The sequence below is a fragment of the Nerophis lumbriciformis genome, linkage group LG15 (assembly GCF_033978685.3).
Source record: "Nerophis lumbriciformis linkage group LG15, RoL_Nlum_v2.1, whole genome shotgun sequence".
Lineage (NCBI taxonomy): Eukaryota > Metazoa > Chordata > Actinopteri > Syngnathiformes > Syngnathidae > Nerophis > Nerophis lumbriciformis.
In genome coordinates, this window is record NC_084562.2 from 20,333,075 (window position 1) to 20,355,664 (window position 22,590).

Genomic DNA, 22,590 nt, shown 5'->3' on the forward strand with positions numbered 1-22,590 from the left:
TCAGTAATTGCATTCAAAAGGTGTAACTTGTACATTATATTTATTCATTGCACACAGACTGATGCATTCAAATGTTTATTTCATTTAATTTTGATGATTTGAAGTGGCAACAAATGAAAATCCAAAATTCCGTGTGTCACAAAATTAGATTATTACTTAAGGCTAATACAAAAAAGGGATTTTTAGAAATGTTGGCCAACTGAAAAGTATGAAAATGAAAAATATGAGCATGTACAATACTCAATACTTGGTCGGAGCTCCTTTTGCCTCAATTACTGCGTTAATGCGGCGTGGCATGGAGTCGATGAGTTTCTGGCACTGCTCAGGTGTTATGAGAGCCCAGGTTGCTCTGATAGTGGCCTTCAACTCTTCTGCGTTTTTGGGTCTGGCATTCTGCATCTTCATTTTCACAATACCCCACAGATTTTCTATGGGGCTAAGGTCAGGGGAGTTGGCGGGCCAATTTAGAACAGAAATACCATGGTCCGTAAACCAGGCACGGGTAGATTTTGCGCTGTGTGCAGGCGCCAAGTCCTGTTGGAACTTGAAATCTCCATCTCCATAGAGCAGGTCAGCAGCAGGAAGCATGAAGTGCTCTAAAACTTGCTGGTAGACGGCTGCGTTGACCCTGGATCTCAGGAAACAGAGTGGACCGACACCAGCAGATGACATGGCACCCCAAACCATCACCCAACCATGCAAATTTTGCATTTCCTTTGGAAATCGAGGTCCCAGAGTCTGGAGGAAGACAGGAGAGGCACAGGATCCACGTTGCCTGAAGTCTAGTGTAAAGTTTCCACCATCAGTGATGGTTTGGGGTGCCATGTCATCTGCTGGTGTCGGTCCACTCTGTTTCCTGAGATCCAGGGTCAACGCAGCAGTCTACCAGCAAGTTTTAGAGCACTTCATGCTTCCTGCTGCTGACCTGCTCTATGGAGATGGAGATTTCAAGTTCCAACAGGACTTGGCGCCTGCACACAACGCAAAATCTACCCGTGCCTGGTTTACGGACCATGGTATTTCTGTTCTAAATTGGCCCGCCAACTCCCCTGACCTTAGCCCCATAGAAAATCTGTGGGGTATTGTGAAAAGGAAGATGCAGAATGCCAGACCCAAAAACGCAGAAGAGTTGAAGGCCACTATCAGAGCAACCTGGGCTCTCATAACACCTGAGCAGTGCCAGAAACTCATCGACTCCATGCCACGCCGCATTAACGCAGTAATTGAGGCAAAAGGAGCTCCAACCAAGTATTGAGTATTGTATATGCTCATATTTTTCATTTTCATACTTTTCAGTTGGCCAACATTTCTAAAAATCCCTTTTTTGTATTAGCCTTAAGTAATATTCTAATTTTGTGACACACGGAATTTTGGATTTTCATTTGTTGCCACTTCAAATCATCAAAATTAAATGAAATAAACATTTGAATGCATCAGTCTGTGTGCAATGAATAAATATAATGTACAAGTTACACCTTTTGAATGCAATTACTGAAATAAATCAAGTTTTTCAAAATATTCTAATTTACTGGCTTTTACCTGTATATACATTTTTTTCCATCAATCAAATCGAATAAAACACTTTCTGGCCTCAATGAGACTTAAGGAAAATAGTGAAAATCTATTGAAAAAAGTGTTGGAAAAAAGTTATTTCCGTCACAGCGGCTGCGTAGATGACACGTTCGCTGCAGCTTCAATTTGGAGCCGGTGTTGTGGCAAGACATGCAACCTCCTGGAATTGACGCAAATGTATGGATCACGTAAAAATCGTCTGGACTCGGCAGTTCACCAGCCGACCAGTTATAAAAGACAAATAAAGACACCCGATCCAATCCATGATCAGGACATGAAACGTGCCGAATTGGGGGCGTGCACTATCCCCTTGAGCGGCCAGATGGCAGTAGTGTTGAATATCTTAAATGTGTTTTGGCAATTCCACGTTTGGCGCTTTCCATCATTTTCAGCACACTGCATTGCCAAATTATCAAAACCCCACCTTCACATGGGCCGTATGAATCCCTTCGCTTACTGTATATTGCAATATCACAATACAGTATGGTATCGTGACTCACATCACCCCCTGGGAGGTGAGGGGAGCAGTGAGCATCAGCGGTGGCCCCGCCCGAAAATCATTTTTGGTGATTTAACCCCCAAATTCCAACCCTTGATGCTGAGTGTCAAGCAGGGAAGCAATGGGTCCCTTTTTTATAGTCTTTGGTATGACTCGGCCGGGGTTTGAACTCACAACCTACCGATCTCAGGGCGGACACTCTATCGCGAAGTCCTTGCCAATACCCAGCTTTAATTTACAATTAAAAGTTATACACATCGGGAATTTGTTTATTGGAGACTTATGGATTTATGATATCTAAAATCTGCACAAGACAAGCAATGGCAGAAGACAAAAAAAATACATAATACATTCTAAAGATTTACTTTAAAACAGTGGTTCGATCGAACTCTAGGGGTTCGGTGAGTCTGGCTCAGGGGTTTGACTCCTCGTGTAAATAAAAACTTCTCCCTATCGGCGTATTACGGATACGGCAACAGCAGAAGTCAGACTGATTTGCAGGTGTGTAATTTGTTGAGTTTATGCACTGTGTTGGTTTTGTTGTTTGAACAAGGTGATGTTCATGCACGGTTCATTTTGTGCACCAGTAAAAAAACATGGTAACACTTTAGTATGGGGAACATATTCACCATTAATTAGTTGCTTATTAACATGCAAATTAGTAACATATTGGCTCTTAACTAGTCATTAATAAGTACTTATGAATGCCTTATTCATGGCCTTATTATAACCCTAACCCTCTAACCCTAACCAAATAACTCTAAATTAAGTCTGTTACTTAGAATATGTTCCCCATAATAAAGTGTTACCAAAAACATACAACTTTGTCTTGAATTTGAAAAAAAACAATTTTATTTTTCACTAAAGAAGGGTTCGTCGAATGCGCATATAAAACTGGTAGGGTTCGGTACCTCCAACAAGGTTAAGAACCACTGCTTTAAAAATATAGCCTAATTAAATATCTCAGCAGTTTTCTTAGCAGTTGTAGGTTGTGTTACAGTAAATATCTCCAGTATGAACGACATCAAACATAAATGGCATACAAAACTCTATGAAAGACGAGCTTCATAACACTGGATTTCAATGGACACAAATTGACCCTAATTGCTTAATAAAAAGAAAAAAGCTACACTCACTTCCACACCAAAAAAAACGGCCTCATTACTGCGTGCATGTGGCCAACTATTGTGTGAATTTAAATGAGGCTTCGGAGGCTCCAGAAACATGTAAAACAACATAATAGTGCACGCATACCAGCACGTCCACTCGTACAGTGTGTGCCCCGCAATCAAAAGCTCACGTGGTCCAACTGTGAAAGAAGAGGCCACTTCCAAAAGGCAACGCAAACAGTGCTTTTTAATTAGAACATTTGGTGGTAGAGCTGTGACATGATGTGACTAGGGATGATGTTTGATAAGAAATTATCGAGTTCGAGCCTATTATCGAATCCTCTTATCGAACCGATTCCTTAGCGATTCTCTTATCGGGTCCAGATAGGTTGTTGTATTTGGAAAAAAAAACACACAATATTTGGTTTAACAAAAGCTCACTTTTATTATATAAGAAAACAATAAAATCTAATAAATAAATAAATATTGACTGTTACCACCCCCTAAAAAATAAAATAAAATAAATAAATATTGACTGTGGTTACCCAAAGTATATTAAATGGGATTTTTAAGAAAAACAAATATATACAGTAACACAAAAACAACTTGTCTCTGTGATCACTATAGGTGTATAAATAATAATATAGTGTTAAATAAAATCAGTCCCTTGTGCACAAAACTTAAAATAACACAGCTCTCCAAAAAGTGCAATTCTGCTGCTATTTGATATAACTGTTTGTTATGATGCTTTGACATTTTTGCACTTTCTTTCTTTATAGAAAGAAAATTCTATGAAGAGAAAAGTTGTTTGCAAATGTGGTTACAATGCTAAAAAATGAAAAGTTAAAGCAAAAAAAAGAAATACACTTTATTGAGTTAACATTATTTCTTTATAGGGGGAAAGGTGTGATGTTATGAGCTAGGGAATATAACAACTACACTACCCAGCATGTAACGGGAGTGACGAGCATGCGCGGTAGCCCCGAAAAGTGTTGTTGCATGTCGCCACGCCGGCAGCTAAGAATGAGGTTATGAGCACGCTGTGAAAGTAAACGTCAAGAACTCAGCCAACACGCCTCGTCTGCATTATTTATAATTAGACAGACAACACATATACAGTGGGATTTTGTTTTGTTTACAAGGAAAGAAAAACAAAAGTTAAAAAAGGGAGATGTTATGTGCTGCGGTTGCTTTAAGAACGTTGCGACAGCTGCCGTAAAGGAGGTGCGTTGCTAGCCTGGTTGCTATGTTTCCGGTTGGTCGTAAAAGTGTTGGTCATGTGTTTGTACCCTGCTCAAATCTCTCAGTAAAGTTATTCATTGAATTATACCTTTTGTTTTGAACTTTATTACACCTTGGAGTGTTTTTTCCGGTCCATTGTTTTTCCTGCTTTCCCTATCTGCGCCTAATGACTGAGCTACGTGACGTCATTTCTTGTGATGTCTCTTGGGGCATTTCTGGTCGGGGATTCGAATAAAGAACCAACTCTTTTTCTTTACTATAGTGGTCTCGATAACGGGTACTGGTTCTCAAAAAGGGATTCGAGTCCGAGGACTCGGTTCTTTTCTTATCGAACAACCGGGAAAACCGGTTTCGAGTATCATCCCTAGATGTGACTATACTAAGCTCGGACAAACGTTCAGTGTCACCAGTACTTACATTTTTGAGTCTTCGAGTGCTGTCATTTCTCCTACAATACAAAAAAGACCAACATAAGGTAGACTACAGTCGGCTGTGTGTAACAATGTACTAAGATGTAGGAAATCAAAATTGTGCACATTGCGTCAACCAGCATGTTTACACACACGTTGGTAAAACAAAAAGTTAGTGTTTAAAGACAACTGCACCTAAGTGTTGCTCGAGTTGACAGGTCCTGCAGGTCTCCTGGGTGGAAAAGCTGCGACTCGTTCAGTCCCAACTTCTCACAAGCTTTAAGAAACGCGTTGACGTTATCCTGCGGATTCAAACCCAAAAGACAAGAGATTGCCCACAATGCTAGGAAGTCAAAGTTGTTTTTTCATTACAAGTCCTGTATATTCCGTATTTTTCGGAGTATAAGTCGCACCTGCCGAAAATGCATAATAAAAAAAGGGGAAAAAAACATATATAAGTCCCACAAGGAGCCCGGCCCGATTCTGGACCACCATCCGCCGCCTCAGGAAGGGGAAGCAGTGCACTGTCAACACCGTGTATGGTGAGGATGGTGTTCTGCTGACCTCGACTGCGGATGTTGTGGATCGGTGGAGGGAATACTTCGAAGACCTCCTCAATCCTACCAGCACGTCTTCCTATGAGGAAGCAGGGCCTGGGGAATCTGTGGTGGGCTCTCCTATTTCTGGGGCTGAGGTTGCTGAGGTAGTTAAAAAGCTCCTCGGGGGCAAGGCCCCGGGGGTGGATGAGATCCGCCCGGAGTTCCTTAAGGCTCTGGATGTTGTGGGGCTGTCTTGGTTGACAAGACTCTGCAACATCGCGTGGACATCGGGGGCGGTACCTCTGGATTGGCAGACCGGGGTGGTGGTTCCTCTCTTTAAGAAGGGGAACCGGAGGGTGTGTTCCAACTATCGTGTGATCACACTCCTCAGCCTTCCCGGTAAGGTCTATTCAGGTGTACTGGAGAGGAGGCTACGCCGGATAGTCGAACCTCGGATTCAGGAGGAACAATGTGGCTTTCGTCCTAGTCGTGGAACTGTGGACCAGCTCTATACTCTCGGCAGGGTCCTTGAGGGTGCATGGGAGTTTGCTCAACCAGTCTACATGTGCTTTGTGGACTTGGAGAAGGCATTCGACCGTGTACCCCGGGAAGTCCTGTGGGGAGTGCTCAGAGAGTATGGGGTAACGGACTGTCTTATTGTGGCGGTTCGCTCCCTGTATAATCAGTGTCAGAGCTTGGCTAGCAGTAAGTCGGACCCGTTTCCAGTGAGGGTTGGACTCCGCCAGGGCTGCCCTTTGTCACCGATTCTGTTCATAACCTTTATGGACAGAATTTCTAGGCGCAGTCAGGGTGTTGAGGGTATCTGGTTTGGTGGCTGCAGGATTAGGTCTCTGCTTTTTGCAGATGATGTGGTCTAATGGCTTCATCTGGCCAAGATCTTCAGCTCTCACTGGATCGGTTCGCAGCCGAGTGTGAAGCGACTGGGATGGGAATCAGCACCTCCAAATCCGAGTCCATGGTTCTCGCCCGTAAAAGGGTGGAGTGCTATCTCCGGGTTGGGGAGGAGATCTTGCCCCAAGTGGAGGAGTTCAAGTACCTCGGAGTCTTGTTCATGAGTGAGGGAAGAGTGGATCGTGAGATCGACAGGCGGATCGGTGCGGCGTCTTCAGTAATGCGGACGCTGTATCGATCCGTTGTGGTGAAGAAGGAGCTGAGCCAGAAGGCAAAGCTCTCGATTTACCGGTCGATCTACGTTCCCATCCTCACCTATGGTCATGAGCTTTGGGTCATGACCGAAAGGACAAGATCACGGGTACAAGCGGCCGAAATGAGTTTCCTCCGCCGGGTGGCGGGGCTCTCCCTTAGCGATAGGGTGAGAAACTCTGTCATCTGGGGGGAGCTCAAAGTAAAGCCGCTGCTCCTCCACATCGAGACGAGCCAGATGAGGTGGTTCGGGCATCTGGTCAGGATGCCACCTGAACGCCTCCCTTGGGAGGTGTTTCGGGCACGTCCGACCAATAGGAGGCCACGGGGAAGACCCAGGACACGTTGAGAAGACTATGTCTCCCGGCTGGCCTGGGAACGCCTCGGGATCCCCCGGGAGAAGCTGGATGAAGTGGCTGGGGAGAGGGAAGTCTGGGCTTCCCTGCTTAGGCTGCTGCCCCCGCGACCCGAACTCGGATAAGCGGAAGAAGATGGATGGATGGATGGACAAGGAGCCCGGCCAAACTATGAAAAAAAACTGCGACTTCTAGTCCGAAAAATACGGTACTTCAAATATATTTCTTCTATGAACGTAACAATTTCTGGTATTAACGATGACCTCGGTAAAACCTCCACCGTTTTGAATTTCAATTATCGTAAAACTAATTGATAAACGGAGATACTGCACATTTCTTGGAGGTTAACATATTTCCCCATTACAAACAGCATACCCCAATCTAAACTTATGAAAACACATTGCTGTCTGATCAAGTAGGCTATAAGCGTAGCACAGAGTAGTGACTGACAACACTTTTGTTTTCGTTGGAACAAAAGTCTCACTCTCGTTAGCATTAGCATGAGCTATGTTTTGCTAGTGCTGCTTAAGTAGTAAGGGGAGGGCGCAAGGGCTATGGAAGCTCCTGAGGGAAAAAAAGTATGCCGAAGCAAGAGGAGAAAACAATATATTTGAATATATCGATAAAACCGATATCACCCAGGCCTTTGTGTGTCTATTTTATATATTTATTTATTTTTTAAATAACACTGGTAAACACATTTTTAGTTTTGTGTATTAGTACTTTTAGAGGACATTTATCAATACCATGAATAATAACTAAATGAGGCAATTCCTGAAGAAATTGCGTGTGAATGCTCCAATGCTTAAATTGAACTGAAATCCTGGATTTTTTTTTTTTAGAATTGTTGAAGTAGAGCACACAATTCCCAAACAGGCTAAATATTTTAAAGTTGGAACAGTTTGAATCAGATGAAAAATGTAGCAGTTGTGGAACTTTGAAGAGTGTCCCAAATTGTTGAATTTCCCTCAAAAAATTGAGAATTTCGGTAAAAGCGGGAATTTTGGGGAAAATGGTGAACAACATGAATGGTCTGAATAAGTTGAAATGGTTGGTGTTGGAATTTTTCCAAATCGGTCGAGAAATGTTGAAGTAGTAACATGTGGAATTGAGAAATGGTATTCCGGAATTCCTTGAATTTCGGGAAAACCGGGAATTTTTCCAGTTCAAAAAACAACTTCGTTTTTTTGTCCTGATTAAGAGGAATGTTTTGACGGTGGAACGGTTGAAATCCGTTGAAGAAATGTGGAAGGAGTAGTCGCCAGAAAAAAGGGTGGAAATAGGGCTTGGGAAAAGCAGGAATTCTGGAACATTCTGGAATTTTTTTTAACTTGGATTTGAATTTCCAGAATGGTGGAATGTGTTGGTGGAATGGTTTGAATAGGTTGAAAAATGCAGAAATGGTGGAAGTTTGAAAAATGTCCAATTCATTTTGAATGGGAAAAATGTCCCGGAAAACCTGGAATTCAGTGAAATATATTTACATAATATATGTACCGGTACATATATTATGTAAATATTACGTATATATATATATGTTATATTTTATATTGCTTTAGTCTATTTCATACCTGCATTGTCCATCTTTTCCATCATTTGTAACTGAGCTACTGTGTGGAACAATTTCCCTTGTGGATCATTAATGTTTGTCTAAGTCTAAATCTGAATATTTTTAGAATTTGTCAAGGGAAAGCCCATGATTCCCAAATAGGCTGAACAGTTTGAAGTTGGAACGGTTTGAATCGGGTGAAAAATGTGGAAGGTAGAGCGCGCCAAAATCTGGAGAAGAAGAAGAAGAATAAGTTTAAATAGATGAATTTTATTGTGTGAATGCTTTGGAGCATTCACACAATAATGATGATTTCAGTCACATTAACTGATATGAAATGTTCATATTGTTTCATCCATAGCTGGTATAAGTTATGTGTTTATTGGTCAACTGTCTGCAACTTGTGGGAACTTTGATGCGGGAAAATATCTCCAGCTAGTTATTGACCCGAGTTGGTGGGTGGCAATTGATCTTTTCCTCGTCTTGCTGTGAGCAGTTTTACAAATGTGTCTAAAAAGGCGTCAACATCGCCCGGAGCCAAAATAACATTTTTATATAATTTATACAAAACAACATCTTAATATATTCAGAAGTTTGGTGGTCAGCATGAAAGAGAACATAAAACTGATTCATTCAATCACAGCGGAATATTTTAATAAGGACATGACCACATTTCCTGGGGGGCCTCATGTATTAAGAGTTGCGTGGAGTTCCTACTAAATATGGTGTACGCTCAAATCCAAAAAACATTGTACGTACAAACAGTTTCGGGTGTATTAAAGTGTGCACACTAGGGTTTTCTCGATACCAATATATTTGATACTTTTCTAATTTAAGTGGTCCACAAAAAAATGGCATTATTGGAATTATTTGAACAAAATAGAGTACATTAAACATATGTTTCTTATTGCAATCAAAGAATAATTTAGTCCTTAAATAAAATAGTGAACATACAAAACAACTTGTCTTTTAGTAGCAAGTAAACAAACAAAGGCTCCTAATTTGTCTGCTGACGTATGCAGTAACATATTGTGTCATTTATCATTCTATTATTTTGGCAAAATTATAAAGGACAAGCTGTAAAAATTGATTATTAATCTACTTGTTCATTTACTGTTAATATCTGCTTACTTTCTCTTTTAACATGTTCTATCTACACTTCTGTTAAAATGTAATAATCACTAATTCTTCTGTTTGGATACTTTACATTAGTTTTGGATGATACCACAAATTTAGGTATCAATCTGATACCAAGTAGTTACAGGATCAAACATTGGTCATATTCAAAGTCCTCATGTCCAGGGACATATTTCCTGACTTCATACATTTTTCTAAAATGAAAAAAGATTTTGTGTCGATAAAAAATATTGATGTCATCATAGATACGCTCTTGTACTTGGTATCATTACAGTGGATGTCAGGTGTAGATCCACCTATGGCATTTGTTTACATTGTGACGCCGGTCAGCTATTGTATCCTCCTACGGTGTGTAGTGAAGCATGTTTAGCTATTACTCGTCCTGCAGGGATGATACTTGTAGGAAAGGTACTTTATTTGTTGCCATGGTAACCAGGATTAGTGATTTAGAAGTAGCTACAACACTGCCGATTGCGGATGGACATTATCCGCAATTTCAGTGTTATAGCTTCACCTTTATTGTTAGTTTTTAAGCCAAAATGCATCCAATCTCCCTTTTCTGTCTACACACTGTCTGCTTGTAAGTACTCTGTGATTGTGCGCTGCCGAACATGCTCCTCTGCTCGTAAAACCAGCAATGTCACGATGTGACGACGATGCGCCGTCATACCTGTAAAAAAATATATTTATGGCGAACCGGTACTTTTCAAAAAGAGTATAGTACCGTTTTTTATTCATTAGTACCGCGATACTATACTAGTCCCGATATACCGTACAACCCTAGTGCACACGCAAGAATACAAGCACATTTCTTTTTTGGAACCCAATCAACGTGGAATTGACCACAAATGCTGGACTCTGTGTCGTCAAAAGTATGCAGTGCATGTAGGAATGTGCACGAAGCATGAAGTCGGCATGTTTCCACATTCAGTTCACTCAATACAGCTCAACTGTGCTGTGAAAAAGGGTGTACGTGTGACAGGATGTATTTTTATTTATTTTTTTGTCATAAAGAAATACAATCATGTGTGCTTACGGACTGTATCCCTGCAGACTGTATTGATATATAATGTATATATTGTGTTTTTTATGTTGATCTAATAAAAAAAATAAAATAAAAAATAAAAAAAACATTTTTTATTTAATGGGCGGCCCGGTACCAATCAGTCCATGGACCGGTACCGGTGGTTGGGGACCACTGAACTAGAGGACACCTGACTTCCTCCTTGCAGTCATTACCATACTTGCCAACCTTGAGACCTCCGATTTCGGGAGGTGGGGGGTGGGCGTGGTTAAGATATATATATATACGAAATACTTGACTTTCAGTGAATTCTAGCTATATATATATATATATATATATATATATATATATATATATATATATAAATAAAAGAAATACTTGAATTTCAGTGTTCCTTTATTTACACACACACACAACACTCATCTACTCATTGTTGAGTTAAGGGTTGAATTGTCCATCCTTGTTCTATTCTCTGTCACTATTTCAGAACACACACATTATACAAATATACATTATAAAATCAATAAGAAAACGAGAGCTCTAATTTGGGAGTCTGAACTAGGATCAGAAGTTCCTATATAAACATTGCGCACTCACGTCGCCTTTTTGTATTGATTACTGCAGCTGTGCACTGGATTAATTCACAAATACAAACTACAACTCACAAACACTTTAGAGTTAGGCTCCACCATCAGAATGTGTACTTAAACTTATAAAGATCACATGAATATTATTCAGTGAGTTGATTCACCAAAACTAACCTTTTATACAGGAGGAAAAAGCACACAGGACGTTTCAATTGTTCACAGACTGGTTGCGCTCATCAGAATGACAAGACACTTCCGGTCTGCAGGTGATAGCATTCAATTGGGAAGAAACGCCCTACTGCCCCCTACTGACCAATGTGAATACTGATAAATGTGTAATGACAGCTCCAAAAACGAATTCAAACCACAAAATAAAATAAATAAATCAACACAAAAATGTGACACATTATGGGTGGGTCACATATGCATGTACAGTAGATGGCAGTATTGTCCTGTTTAAAAGTGTCACAACATTGCTGTTTACGGCAGAGGAACTGCTTTACGGTAGACGAAAACTTGACTGCTGTTGTTGTTGTGTGTTACCGCGCTGGGAGGACATTAATGAAACTGCCTTACAATAAACCCACATAAGAAATCAAGAACTCGCCCTCGATCATTAGCTGTTTATATTGTGGGAAAGCGGACGTGTGAACAGGCTGTCAACACGTCACTCAGGTCCGCATGGAGCTGGAGGGGGTGTGGCCTCCAGCTCCGCCTGAATTTCGGGATATTTTCGGGAGAAAATTTGTCCCGGGAGGTTTTCGGGAGAGGCGCTGAATTTTGGGAGTCTCCCGGAAAATCCGGGAGGGTTGGCAAGTATGGTCATTACAGACGTGAGCAGAACGAAGTTGTGTCCTCTTATCTGTAGAACTTAAACATCTCCCTTCTCAGGGCGATTACATTTTGTGCGTACACACGCTTAATACATGAGGCCCCTGGTCACCAGGTACTGTACTACAGCATGTCGCACCAAAATAACAAACATAGCTGAAAATGTAAACACCTACCAGGCCAGCAATGGGAGTAGAAAGTCGATTGAGCTTCTTAATGATGCCAGGTTTTAACTGGTTGATCAGGCTACAGAAACATTAAATAGATTAAATTCAAGGAAGCATATTGATAGGACAGAAACACTTGCTCAGGTAAGACACCAGCACCAATAAATGGATACAAATATATAAACAGGAGCAAGAAATGCAAATACCCAGATTAAATATTTGGTTATGCTGACGCTGCAGTTTGGCTCAAGTCTGTAGGTGTTAAACATCTGGCAGTAACGTTCAAATCCAGCAGTAAACGACTGAAGTGCAATTTTGCTTCAGGTTTAATATATGCACCAGTTTCACGAGTTGTTTTTTAAGCTTTTAAAAAACAGTACTTTCCACGAGACGTGGGCCAGTATGAGATTCTGACAGGATGATAATCACAGGCAAGGATATCATGGTTTTACAGTATGGTATTGGGTTGTCTTGCTACAGGAACCAAAATGTATTTCGATACTTTAAGATCTTTCAAAAATAAAAGGGGACCACAAAAAATGTCATTATTGGCTTATTTTAATAGAAAAGCTTAGGATACATTAAACATACGTTTTTTTTTAAATTGCAATAAAAGAACAATGTTGGCATTAAATAAAATAGTCGTAAGTAAGCAAACGAAGGCTCCTAATTTAGCTGCTGACGTATGTAGTAACATATTGTGTCATTTCTAGTTGTATTATTTCGTCAAAAATATGAGGGACAAACAGTAAAAAACGTATCAACTTGTTCATTTACTGTTAATATCTGCTTACTTTGTTTTAACATGTTCTATAGACACTTCTGTTAAAATGTAATCAGGTATTCTTCTGTTTGATACTTTACATTTTTGGGTGATATTACAAATGTTGGTATGAATACAATACCGAGTAGTTACAGGATCATACATTGGTCATAATTAAAGTCCGCCTGTGTCCAGGGGCGTATTTCATAGGTTTGAAAAACATTAAAAAAGACAAACGATTATGTGATAATAAAAAATATTGATGCAATCATAGTAGTATCGAGTAGATACGCTCTTGTACTTTGTATCATTACAGTGGATGTCAGGTGTGGCATTTGTTTACATTCAGGAGCGCTAGCTTGCTGTTAGCGGTTAGCTATTGTATCCTCCTGTGTAGTGAAGCATGTTTAGCTATTCCTCGTCCTGCAGGGATGATACTTGGAAGAAACTGACTTATTTGTCGCCATGGTAACGAGGATTAGTGATTTGGAAGTAGCTAAAACACTGTTGACTACGAATGGATGTTAGCTAACAAGAGCGGTGCTTTAGTGTTGATAGCTTCAACTTTATCGTTAATTTTTAAGCCAAAACCACGTCCGTTCTCACTTTTCTATCTTCACACGGTTTTTCTGTCCGTTGCCTAACACGCGCCTTTGCTCATTTTATTAGCAAGCGGGCCGTCGTGTTCGATAAAAAAAAAAGAAAAAAGTACAGATTATATTCAGAAGCAATTTTTAATTCATTAGTATCGTGGTACAATATTAGTACCAATATACCCTCGTATGGTATAAGTACAACTCTAAAATGTGTTATTCTGATATGGAAAAAATACTTTTAAGCTAAACAGTCATTTTAAACAGTATTTAAACATGATGAAAGTGGTGCATGTGTATTTAAAATAGATCGCAAAAATAACAATTACTTCTAATTGAACAAAGTGCAGTTCCTAATGTGGTCTGCTGTTGCTAAACCTGCAACTCAAGTGACATTTTTATATTTCCCTTGTAAAAATATAGGACGATGAACTGCAATCGCTAAGTGGCTCAGGAAGATCACAACATAAATAATTGAATAAAAGGAAAAAGTGACTCATCACTCACTCGCAAAGCAGGACCCCGTTCTCCAGCGCGGCACGGAAATCGCTGCTGCCAAAAGGTTTCCCAGTCACCTCCTGAAATACAAAACAGCAAAAGAAATGAACTAGTGAAATATTACATGCAATCATTTCCATCAATCCACAGCAAAGTGAAATAAGCAACGGGTGTCGATTTTTTGCTTAAAGTTATTAAATACACTTGTTAAATAAAACATGTCTTGTTTTTAATAAATACTTAGGCCTACCACGCTACTGTAACTTAATGTTGGTCATTATGGTGGTATTTGGAGAGCCTAGTGTTTTCCGAGGTGGTACTCGAAAAAAGTTTGACAACCACTGCTGAATTTAGACTGATTTCTCAGTTTGCCCTATTGCGGTACCTCAACTTACGAACTTAATTGGTTCCATGAACGAGCTCATAACTCCAAACCCGTACAGAATCTGTGCTTGGCCACTTCAGAACGACACAATTTTAACATGTAACATGCCTTTTAAAAGTAAAAACTAACTTTTAAATAAGAAGTATTGTAGGGCTGCAACAACTAATCGATTAAATCGATTAGAAAAATAGTTGGCGATTAATATAGTCATCGATTCGTTGGATCTATGCTACACGCATGCTTTTTTCTTTTTTTTAAATTTATTTATTTTTTATAAACTTTTATCTATAAACTGCAACATGTACAAACAGCTGAGAAACAATAATCAAAATAAGTATGGTGCCAGTATGCTGTTTTTTCCTCAATAAAATACTGGAAAGGATAGAAATGTAGTTTGTCTCTTTTATCCAATTATTAATCGATCAATCGAAGTAATAATCGACAGATTAATCGATTATCAAATTTATCGGTAGTTGCAGCCCTAAAATATTGTTTGAATAACAATACAACAGAATGTACTACAAAAAAATTACAGTAGTTAACAGGTGTAATGTAACAACAAAGTGTTGCAATATTGACACTTTTAAACTTTAAAACTGGCATTGCTCAAAAATAATGAAAACTCATTATGGACGGATAGATCTGAAGTTGACCCAGAGCAGTGGTTTTTAACCATAGACACATTGATGGGCCGCCAAAAAATATCTGTTTTTCAGCTATGGTCCCAGCAGTACTAGTTTGTAATACACTTTTCCACCACGTGTGGCAGTAATGACAAAATCAAACAAACAGAAGAAGTCTGGAGCTAAAGTCATAGAGAAGTTTCTTAAGCGCAAAAAATATGACTAAAAGTGGTGAAGCTGTTTTCATTTGCACTTTAATTTCATGGACAGTTTAATTAAGAAACTTATTCATTTTATTTTATTCATTTTAGCAAAACATGATTAAATGTAAATAAATTTTTCATACTTATTTTCCTAATAAGTGTAAGGTTTATGTGTTAGATACATTTTAAATCGTATCCAATAATCATGATTAAGATGACTAATTCAATATTAATATTTAAAAGTGGGTGCTGGGCCTCTTTTGTAATGAAAAGTTGGGCAACGATCTAGAAATTTAAGCATTGAAAGTAAAATTAACATATATGACTTACTTTTAACATTTATGAGTGGGGGTATTTTGGATCCTGAGACCTTTAGTCTGATTTTTTTTTTTTATACATCCACTGTTCAAAAAAGAATGAATAAAAAAATCAATGTTGTGAATTATTTACCATATTTTTCAGAGTATAAGTCGCACCGAAGTATAAGTCGCACCTGCCGAAAATGCATAACAAAAAAGAAAAAAAAACATAAGTCGCACTGGAGCCCGGCCAAACTATGAAAAAAACTGCGACTTATAGTCCGAAAAATACGGTACCTATTTAATGCTCCACTTCACATCAAATATTTCACTTAGAACAGTACAATAGAACAATAGTTTGTGTTTTTGCCATAAAAAAAACAATTTTCCTTTGACAAGGGCATAAAACAAAAAAAATCTAAACTTTATAATAGATAGTTGATCTACAGATATTTTAGCGTTTGAAAGTTTAAAAAAATACGGTGGCAGAGGGGTTAGTGCATCTGCCTCACAATACGAAGGTCCTGAGTAGTCTTTTTTTAGGGCTTCACGGTGGCAGAGGGGTTAGTGCATCTGCCTCACAATACGAAGGTCCTGAGTAGTCTTGGGTTCAATCCCGGGCTCGGGATCTTTCTGTGTGGAGTTTGCATGTCCTCCCCGTGACTGCGTGGGTTCCCTCCGGGTACTCCGGCTTCCTCCCACTTCCAAAGACATGCACCTGGGGATAAGTTGATTGGCAACACTAAATTGGCCCTAGTGTGTGGATGTGAGTGTGAATGTTGTCTGTCTATCTGTGTTGGCCCTGCGATGAGGTGGCGACTTGTCCAGGGTGTACCCCGCCTTCCGCCCGATTGTAGCTGAGATAGGCTCCAGCGCCCCCCGCGACCCCAAAGGGAATAAGCGGTAGAAAATGGATGGATGGATGGACATGTTTTTAACATTTTATTGACGAGACCTTCACCACTCACTCACCAAAATTGATGGGAATCCTAATAGTTACAATAAATACTGCATTGTTTTTAAAATGAAAAATATAAAAATGCCACCCAAAAGCTGTCAAACTCAAGGCCCGGGGGCCAGACCTGGCCCGCTACATCATTTTATGTGGCCCGTGAAAGCCTCGAAATAGAGTTAATAAGGTACTTCATCTTTTCTTACGAAAAAAGTATTTGTTCTTTCCATTTTGATTTTTAAAAATATTGTACTGCATGCAATTTCATATATTTTAAACTTTAATTGTATCTAATGTAGCAAAATATTACATTCCCAAACATTTTTTGTTAAAATAAAAACTTCAATATCTGATTGACTTATACTTTGTAAGTTACCCATCAAATTGTACACTGTAAAAATGACAACAGATTTTAAGGTACAAGTCTGGGGATTGAGCTGCCATTTTTTTATTTTATATATATATTTTTTTAAATAAATCGTACAAAAAACTTTTGTACCGTTTTTCCATTTACATTAACACTATAAAAACACAAGCCGTAGCTTTTATTGTAGAAAAACTGGCAGCTCTGTTGCATGAATTTTATTGTAAAAAAACCCAACCAAAATACATGTTTTTTTTAAACTAAAACCGGTAAAATTCTGGAGACTGATCTGGCAGTATTTTGCAGTAAAATCTGAAGATTTTTTTTTAACAGTGTATGTAAAAAAAAAAAATTCTAATCAAATGCATTGGCAATTATAAACATGCATTGTACAGGTATACATCTATATTGATTACTATTCACTATTAGAGGCGGCCCTCTGAAAGCAACCATAACTGCGACGAAGTCCCTCTACGAAAACAAGTTTGACAAGCATGCTTAAGAGCAATGGCGTCGAAAAAGCGGATATTCCTCGTTACACCATCACCCACAATCAGTCAGTTCGGTGCATAGCCAAGGGACAAAACGTCTGCACACCGCATATTGGAGCAGCTTCAGTCATACGGTTTCTACCTACAGTACTACGAATCTTTACAGCTACTGCAGCAAAGTTATTAAGTAGACCATTTAAGAATGCATGCAGACAGGAAGTCTCAAAATATCCAAAATTAAAAAGGTAAAAAATTCCACATACTGTAATACATACAAAAGGCCAGGGGTCTTGGTAATGAGGACACAATGGGTTTTTGAAAGGTTCAGCTCTGCAACTAACAAAGGGCCTCAAAAGCCTATTATTCTCTTTTATACTTCCCTCTAATTAGTTCCTCCAGGAATTCAAAATCACAATTACTGTAGTTTTTTTTTTTTGTGTGAGCGCGGTTCGGCATTAAGAATGTTGACAGTGGCATCAGTAAACAAAGTTCCACAATAACAACAAATGTACAGTAGTACAGTTTTACTTGAAATTTTTTCAACCCCAAGTGTCTTTTTTAAAATACACACTTAGATGGCCTAATAATAAAATAGTACTTGTAATTAAATATATGTTTTAGGCTTGGCTTGCACTATTTGTCGAGCATTTTTGTTCAGTTTCAGTCGATTTAAGGGGTGTTATAAATGGTTTGATTGATTAAACATACTCGGCTTCAGCTTTGTTGGTTTATTGCAAGCTATTTCAAGTTAAAGTTTATAACATTGCATTGACAATGAGAGTTGAATAGCAGACGCACACAATTTCTCAGGATTTATGCAGATCCCAAATACAGATCAGCAGGTACAAGAAGGTAAGAAAAGTTGCTTTTGCATAATATTGCGAAACAAAACACCAAATAATATGTCTTACCTTATATACACATCATAATAATACTCCTTTGTTGAAGCACAGTACAATCCATCAAGCGGTGCGGCTTCATAGCTTACCAAAGTCGTACTAAAACATTTTGATAGCTTTTTGAGCGCCGTGTGTAATGTTCTATATTTTCAAATGGAAAATATAAAATGTTGATGTTTACTTGAGTCATATTGCCAACATAGTGCAGCCTACACTTACCTCTTATGTTTGACTGCCATCTACTGGTCACACTTATTACACCATGTACCAAATAAATTAGCTTCGAGGTAGGTAAGCTCAACCAAACGTATTCCTTACATTAGGCGCACCGGGTTATAAGGCGCACTGCCGAGTTTTGAGAAAAAAAAAGGATTTTAAGTGCGCCTTATAGTCCAGAAAATACGGTAACTCTCGACAAAAGACTAGATATGTCTAGATATTATCGGCCGATAATATCGGCCGATAAATGCGTTAAAATGTAATATCGGAAATTATCAGTATCGTTTTTTTTTTTTTATTATCGGTATCGGTAATTTTTACTTTAATTTTTTTAATTTTTTTAATTAAATCAACATAAAAAACACAAGATACACTCACAATTAGTGCACCAACCCAAAAAACCTCCCTCCCCCATTTACACTCATTCACACAAAAGGGTTGTTTCTTTCTGTTATTAATATTCTGGTTCCTACATTATATATCAATATATATCAATACAGTCTGCAAGGGATACAGTCCGTAAGCACACATGATTGTGTGTGCTGCTGGTCCACTAATATTATTAACCTTTAACAGTTAATTTTACTAATTTGCATTAATTACTAGTTTCTATGTAACTGTTTTTATATTGTTTTACATTCTTTTTTATTCAAGAAAATGTTTTTAATTTACTTATCTTATAAATAAATTAAAAACAATCTTTTTTTTTTAAAGTACCTTATCTTCACCATACCTGGTTGTCCAAATTAGGCATAATAATGTGTTAATTCCACGACTGTATATATCGGTTGATATCGGTATTGGTTGATATCGGTATCGGTAATTAAAGAGTTGGACAATATCGGAATATCGGATATCGGCAAAAAGCCATTATCGGACATCCCTACAAAAGACCAAAAACAAAATGCACTGCCAAGGACGCCGTAAATAATATATACATACTATTCACTTACAAAAAAAACTTGTGAAAAATGAGTTGGAATTTCACAAGAAAAACTTTGAATTTTTGCTGTATTATTATTACTATATATTTTTTTAATTAATAAAATTTTTGCTGTATTAAAACAAAAGTTGTAATTTTACTCAACACAAGTCCGAATTTTACAAGAAAAACTGAACATTTGTGCAATATTATGATAAAAGTTGGAATTTTACTCAGTCGCAATTTCACAAGAAAAGCTTAACATCGTATTTTTTGAAAAGAGTCGTACTTGTACTGGACAAAAGTCACAATTTTATAAGAAATCTTTAAAATTTTCGAAATATAATAATCTGAATTTTGCTTGGCAAAATGACAAAACAACAAATGTCACTATTTCACAACATCAACATAAATTGGCAATATTGTGATCCAAGTCAGAATTTTACATGACAAATGTCACCATTTTGCATTAAAAAGTAATAATTTTACGACAGAATATTGCAACATTACAGAAACAGAAAGAATGAGAAATTGTTCCCAATTTTAAAAGAAAAAAGTCATTGTGAGAAAAAGACGGATTTAATTATTTGTTGTTGAATGTTTTGTTTGTAATTAGTTTTTCATCTTCATTGTTTACTTCAAGTTATTACAGTGTGTCTCTATATAAATATTTATTTTATTTTTTTAATCAATTTTGGCCAAAGGGGTGCATTTCTATTTCTTACACACACTTGTTACATATGTTGGCGAGAGGGGGATCACTTCAAATGTTTACACTCACTTGTTATTTCATATGTTGACCAGTGGGGGAGCACTTTTGAAACTGACACAGTCAATTTCAAAAATCCCTCCTTTTTGTGACCACCCTCATTTTGATAGATTTCACCACCAGGGCTGCAAATGAGACATTCTCTATTAGATGCAATGGTTTTCCGTATTGGGACCATGATTTATGTCCTAACTTGTTCACACCTCCTCATATGGAAGCTACTTTTCCTTGTTGATGTCTCAAGAAGAGTAGAAATACAACACACACACACTCACACTCACACACTTTATCCATCCTTATATTTACCAGGAAATAGAGAAGACTGGTATGGGCTGACTGCCAACACCGAGCACATTCTCATTACAAGCCACTCAGACAAAACTGACATCCCATACAGGAGTTGGTCGACATTCAGGGTTAATTTGAATGGATTTCTTTCAGTTTAAGCCTTGCAAAATGTGCAATGCTTGGACATCCGCCAACTCAGAGGAAGCAGAAGATGCTTTATTGCTCTGCAACCACATCCTCCAGATGCACACCGGGTCATATAAGAGCAAACCTGCAGCAGTGTCGCTGATCCTCAACACAACAGCTGCAGCAAGCTGGCCAAAGTAATACAGACTACTAATAAATAGAGAAGTAATAAAAGAGCTCAAGGGTTTATAAAGCATTTTAAATGAGGGAACTTTACTTTGCTGTCAACTTATTTCAAAAGCCATGGCAAAAAGAAGCTCATATGGCATTGTTTATACATACAGTTAAGACATTAATTCAATAGAAGATAAAGTATACTTAAAGGCTAAAAATAAATATTTTGATAGTCGACTAGTCAACGACTATCTTATCGATTAGTCGACTAATTGGATAATAAATAGAGATGCTCGATAATGGCTTTTTTGCCGATATTGTCCAACTCTTTATTACCGATTCCGATATCAACCGATACCCATATATACAGTCGTGGAATTAACACATTATTATGCCTAATTTTGTTGTGATGCCCCGCTGGATGCATTAAACAACGTAACAATGTTTTCCAAAATAAATCAACTCAAGTTATGGAAAAAAAAAATGCCAACATGGCACTGCCATATTTATTATTGAAGTCACAAAGTGCATTATTTTTTTTAACATGCCTCAAAACAGCAGCTTGGAATTTGGGACATCATCTCCTTGAGAGAGCATGAGGAAGTTGAGGTGGGCGGGGTTGTAGTATATTGTAGCGTCCCGGAAGAGTTAGTGCTGCAAGGGGTTCTGGGTATTTGTTCTGTTGTGTTTATGTTGTGTTACGGTGCGGATGTTCTCCCGAAATGTGTTTGTCATTCTTGTTTGGTGTGGGTTCACAGTGTGGCGCATATTTGTAACAGTGTTAAAGTTGTTTATACGGCCACCCTCAGTGTGATATATATGGCTGTTGACCAAGTATGGATTGCATTCACTTGTGTGTGTGAAAAGCCGTAGATATTGTGTGCAAAGGCAGTGCCTTTAAGGTTTATTGGTGCTCTGTACTTCTCCCTACGTCCGTGTACACAGCGGCGTTTTAAAAAGTCATTAATTTTACTTTTTGAAACCGATACCGATAATTTTGAAACAGATACCGATAATGTCCGATATCACATTTTAAAGCATTAATCGGCCGATAATATCGGCAGTCCGATATTATCGGACATCCCTAATAATAAAGCATACACATTTTTTCCCCATTACTTTTAAATGCAGCTTGAATTATTTTTGGCATGTAGCATTACTGGTCATTCAGCTGGCCAAGTGCTAAAAAAACCCAAATGTGTTTGTTGTGGCCTAGTGGTTAGAGTGTCTGCCCTAAGATCGGTAGATTGTGAGTTCAAACCCTGGCTGAGTCATACAAAAACTATAAAAATGGGACCCATTACCTCCCTGCTTGGCACTCAGCATCAAGGGTTGGAATTGGGGGTTAAATCACCAAAAATGATTCCCGGGCACGGCCACCGCTGCTGCCCACTGCTCCCCTCACCTCCCAGTGGGTGATCAAAGGTGATGGGCCAAATGCAGAGAATAATTTTGCCACACCTAGTTTGTGTGTGACAATCGTTGGTACTTTAACTTTAACTTAAAAAAAAAACCTGTTAAAATAGTAGCATTAAAAACAAACAACAAAACATGAACTCCTTCGAAGAAAGAAAATAACCATTTTGTGATGTTTAAAAAGCTGCACATTAATATACTGACAATTGATTAACTCCTGGCAGTTTTAGCACTCTAGACTCAATGTTTAGAATTGTATCATAGATTAATTCTTAAAATGTTTGCTATCTAATAGATTGTATGTTTAATCTTATGATATGCCATAATAATAATAATAATAATAATGACTTAGATTTATATAGCGCTTTTCTAGACACTCAAAGCACTTCACAGAGAAGTGAGAAGCCATCATTCAGTCAC

At 38.3% G+C, this 22,590-nt stretch overlaps 1 protein-coding gene across 1 annotated transcript in view; it reads right to left on the minus strand.

Annotated features, from left to right (window-relative positions):
* Window positions 1-22,590, minus strand: part of lmo7b (LIM domain 7b) — a 95,676-nt gene that overhangs the window by 67,851 nt on the left and 5,235 nt on the right. Inside the window, exons 3-6 of the mRNA XM_061974545.2 lie at window positions 14,050-14,120; window positions 12,196-12,265; window positions 5,028-5,134; window positions 4,840-4,870 (exon numbers count right to left, since the gene is read on the minus strand). Of these exons, the coding sequence (XP_061830529.1) occupies window positions 4,840-4,870; window positions 5,028-5,134; window positions 12,196-12,265; window positions 14,050-14,120 (279 nt within the window). The remainder of the gene's footprint in view (window positions 1-4,839; window positions 4,871-5,027; window positions 5,135-12,195; window positions 12,266-14,049; window positions 14,121-22,590) is intronic.